The sequence below is a fragment of the Euprymna scolopes genome, chromosome 42, assembly GCF_053919585.1.
Source record: "Euprymna scolopes isolate OS-2025 chromosome 42, ASM5391958v1, whole genome shotgun sequence".
In the NCBI taxonomy this organism is placed as follows: domain Eukaryota; kingdom Metazoa; phylum Mollusca; class Cephalopoda; order Sepiida; family Sepiolidae; genus Euprymna; species Euprymna scolopes.
In genome coordinates this window covers 61,986,853-61,990,999 of record NC_136523.1, presented here as the reverse complement: position 1 = coordinate 61,990,999, position 4,147 = coordinate 61,986,853, and the positions used below count along the sequence as shown (strand labels likewise).

General features: G+C 35.4%; 1 protein-coding gene across 1 annotated transcript; it reads right to left on the bottom strand.

Annotated features, from left to right (window-relative positions):
* Window positions 1–540: 540 nt before the first annotated feature.
* On the bottom strand, window positions 541–3,923 carry LOC145267104 (uncharacterized). Its single transcript, XM_080123121.1, has 2 exons — window positions 3,467–3,923; window positions 541–2,229 (listed from the first exon to the last, which is right to left on the bottom strand). The coding sequence occupies exon 2, from the start codon at window positions 2,199–2,201 to the stop codon at window positions 1,197–1,199; it is 1,005 nt and encodes a 334-aa protein (XP_079979247.1). The 5' UTR covers window positions 2,202–2,229; window positions 3,467–3,923; the 3' UTR covers window positions 541–1,196.
* Between the last annotated feature and the right edge of the window lie 224 nt (window positions 3,924–4,147).

Below are 4,147 nucleotides of genomic sequence, written 5' to 3'. Positions count from 1 at the left end.
GTGGAGAAGAGACCTGCACAGGACCCCTTCGATGAAGCAGCCGACGAAAGAGAGCGGCATCTCACTGCCATCTCTCTGATCATGAGATCAGCAGGGTGTGGTGAAAATAAAAACGGATATACAAACGGTCTACCTATGAAGCGCCCACGTATATGCCTGTCATGCGCGTTGGATAGGAAAAAGAAAAACCAAGATGGCGTCTGCGATATTTAACAGAAACGGTCTCATGTGATCTCGGTTGAGGGAGTGGGGGAGTTTTTGCTACACAAACGCTAAACATGTGACGTTACAAGACAGATTCAGTGCATTGGAACGAGTGAAGGAGTTTCCATTTCAACACTAAGTATCTTCTATCAACTCATGATTCTCAATCTGTTTCACCTTCATTATCAAGAGTAAAGTTTACCCAACCGAGTACTGTGGCTGAGACAGTATTTCTATTTCTTACGACCCCAATAGCAACATTTGTATAGTATCTCAGTCAAACTGCATCCATTGCTACCAAACCACTGACATTTAAGATTATCCTTGCGTAGTTAGTATGACACAACTACATAAAAATGGCTGAGACAACAAAAACAATTAACTCCATGAATTAAATTTATGATTTCGTTCGAAATACTATGTAGACTTCTGAGTTCTGAAGGAAGCACCTCGGGAAGATCGGTGATGACATCAGCCGAACCGTTGTGCGAATGTCATCCAATATGTGAATAGTATCCGAATGGTAATAATAATAATAATAATAATAATAACAATAATAATAATAATAATAATAATAATAATAATAATAATAATAATAATAATAATAATAATAGCAACACTAATAATAATACTTTATAATCATTCCTCTGGCTCGATTAAGCTAGATATTATGCGAACAAATCATCCATGTCTGAGACTACTAGAAAAGTTCACTCAACTGAGTACTGTGACTGTGTCAGTCGTAAATCCACCTCGTCCGACTGCGATTTCTACGCCAAATTTATATATGTTTTACTGCGTCTCAGTTTAGCACACTTATATGGCTGAGATAGCCGAGCTGCATATCTCACCAACAAGCAAACGATGTTTAGGAGTTCCTGCATCAAGTCTGCTAGTGTCACACCACTCTATTGAAATGATTACAACGTATTTAAATTTTGAAACTATAATTATCATCTAGTGGATGCTGTTGAAACAAATATGAATTTCCATCATGATAATATACAACGTTCGAGATCATCTGTATCAAATCTCAAATCGTAATCGTCCGTGCAGTGCATTGAAGCTGAGTAAAATCCAGGGTAAGATATCAATTTGACGACAGGGCTAAACGAAACTCTCTTTTTTGACATACATTTCCATCCTAAATTCAGTTCGGAAGAAGAGATAGAAGTAACACGATTATCAGCAGAGTCGAAATTTGGGGGAAGTTTTTCTACAAATCTTTGATTACTCGATGATTCGTGTAGCAAAATGTCAACCAGATGCCCACCATTTGTTGCCGACTCCGTTTTGTTGCTCAAGAGCAAGTTTTCATTAATAGAAGGAAATACATCATCTTGAAATGAATTAGCATCATTTTTGCGATAAACATCGTTATCTTTGTCCTCATAATCATCATAATCATCGCCATTGTCGTTCTGATAGTCATCGGAATCACCTTTTTGAAGATAGCACTTTGCTAGTTGTTTATTAGGCTCTTCTTGAAAAATCTCGAAGAAGGAATCAAACGACGTATTGCTGTATATTGTGTTTGGCACATCATCAAAAACATGTAATTGTACGAGATGGTCATCGTTTAATGTTATGCATGAACTGTTGATATTTATTTGAATATTTGAGTCAATATGTGATAGGACCGGCGGAAAATTATCTTTTGCATAAGAACCTAAACACGGGCGAATACCTCCACGGTTGTAATCTTTATAAATAGGGGTCGGTGCACCGATAGATTTCGACGGCGGTGAAAGGATATCTTTATCGATGTGAGGGAAAATTTTGGTAAGAGAATTGGGGATTTGGTTGATTTTATTAAAATTTGGCTTTTGCTCTTTGTATCTATTTTCAAGCTGTTTCTGCTTGACATGTAAGTCAGCAAGTGTTGGGGGAGTAATTGACGTCCTCCCTCTTTGGTATATCGTGGGTAATTGGGTGAAATCTGTTTCAATATCGTCATCTGCAGGAATGTAGCACAACCGGAGAAAGTAGTTCCCCATTTTATTTTTACGTTTTTCGTTGAATTCCCTGAAAATTGAAAGAAAAGAATTGCATTATCGTTCTTATCACTGCTTAAAATTTATTTTTCAAAACTGAATATCTGAATGTGTTTTTTACATTTTTAAAAACATTGTTCTTTCTTAGTACATCTAACACTGACTGTTTAGAAAACTTAAATTGAAAGATTACAAAAAGAAAAACAAGTTGATGGAAGCAAAGTTGTCCCAACTGAAACTTCGTTATATAATATGCTTCTCTAATCGCAAAGTTATCCTAATTGAAACTTCGTTATTTGGTATACTTCTTTCATCCCAAAGTTATCCCAACTGAAACTTCATTATATGGTATACTTGTCTTATCTCAAAGTTATCCTAATTGAAACTTCGTTATTTGGTATACTTCCTTCATCCCAAAGTTATCCCAACTGAAACTTCATTATATGGCACGTTTGTCTTATCCCAAAGTTATCCTAATTGAAACTTCTCTTATCCCAAAGTTATCCCAACTGAAACATCGTTATATGGTATACTTGTCTTATCTCAAAGTTATCCTAATTGAAACTTCTCTTATCCCAAAGTTACCTCAACTGAAACTTCGTTATATGGTATAATCACTTATTCCAAAGTTACCCCAACTGAAAGTTCGTTATACGATATACTTCTCTATGGTAAACTGGCATTCAATGTAACAAGGTGTTTGTTACTTGATTTCTCCAGCAAAACCGTTTTCGGTATGAATCCTGGAAACAATGCACTATTATTCGAACATCGTTACAACACACACACACACACACACACACACACACACATATATATATATATATATATATATATATATATATATATATATATTCGCCAATAACGCGGTTTTCAATGCTGATTTCTGTTGCCCAATTATCTCAGCCCTTGGAGTTCGAAAGCGTTTTTACCGCTATTTAATAAGCACGCCTTTATGGATGGCAAAACACACTGATACTTCATGGTCAATGTGTATAAATACACTGTGGTTTCTCCTATAACACTGTACTCTTCGTGTCCGTGTCATAGTTCATTAACCCAAGGCTATAATTCTCACTGAAGTTAACAGGATTGGAGTACGTGTATTGTGCCTATCTACACATTAAAAGGTTTATTTCTGAAATTTATTTATTACTCACCAAACTTAACAAAATACGAAATTACGAAACGTGAACATGGCCTTCTGAAACATGAGAAGTTATTACAAAATTAAAAGTCGACAGAGGAGATAAAAAAATATAACTCACCAAAGCCTTTTTTAATTAGGATCAAAGTGCAGTATTAGTTCTACTATCGATCAGTGACGGGAAAACCCTGCTAGACTGAGATTTTTTTTTATTTTTGTCCCAATCCAGAGTATTCCTTTTCGGGGGGATTGGAGTTTCCTCACATTAAAAACCGATGTTGTGTCTAACTCTGATCTCGGGTGAAATCAAGTTAATTTGAATTCATCTGATATTTTATAGTTTGTCTTACCGTTGTGTCATTTTATTTTGTTTTTTTTTGTTGTGTTTTTAAAGGGGGTGAATGTTTTGTGTGAGTGTATTTAATTACATGTTTAATAAATTTCCTACTTTCGCGTGTGAGTGATGGCTTCTGTTAGTAATTAATTGTACGTATATGTTTCTTTGCTTGATTTCTGGCGCGATAGGAGTTTGCAATTACGACGCTTTACCGCTTGGGATCATTATAATAACGCGACGAATTTTGTGCATTTCAAAAAGTAAAAAAGAAAATCACGTCACATAATTTATTATGACGTAACAGTAAAATAAAACAAAACTTTAGATTTAGCCAGTCGTTTAAATTCCCACTTTAAGCAACGTTAATCCTGGTCAATATCAAGTGGGTATTGTTTATCTTTCTCCCACAGTGTGAATATGTGACACAAGAGTCGAAAAATGGGATTAAAATGTCAGCGGTCTAGA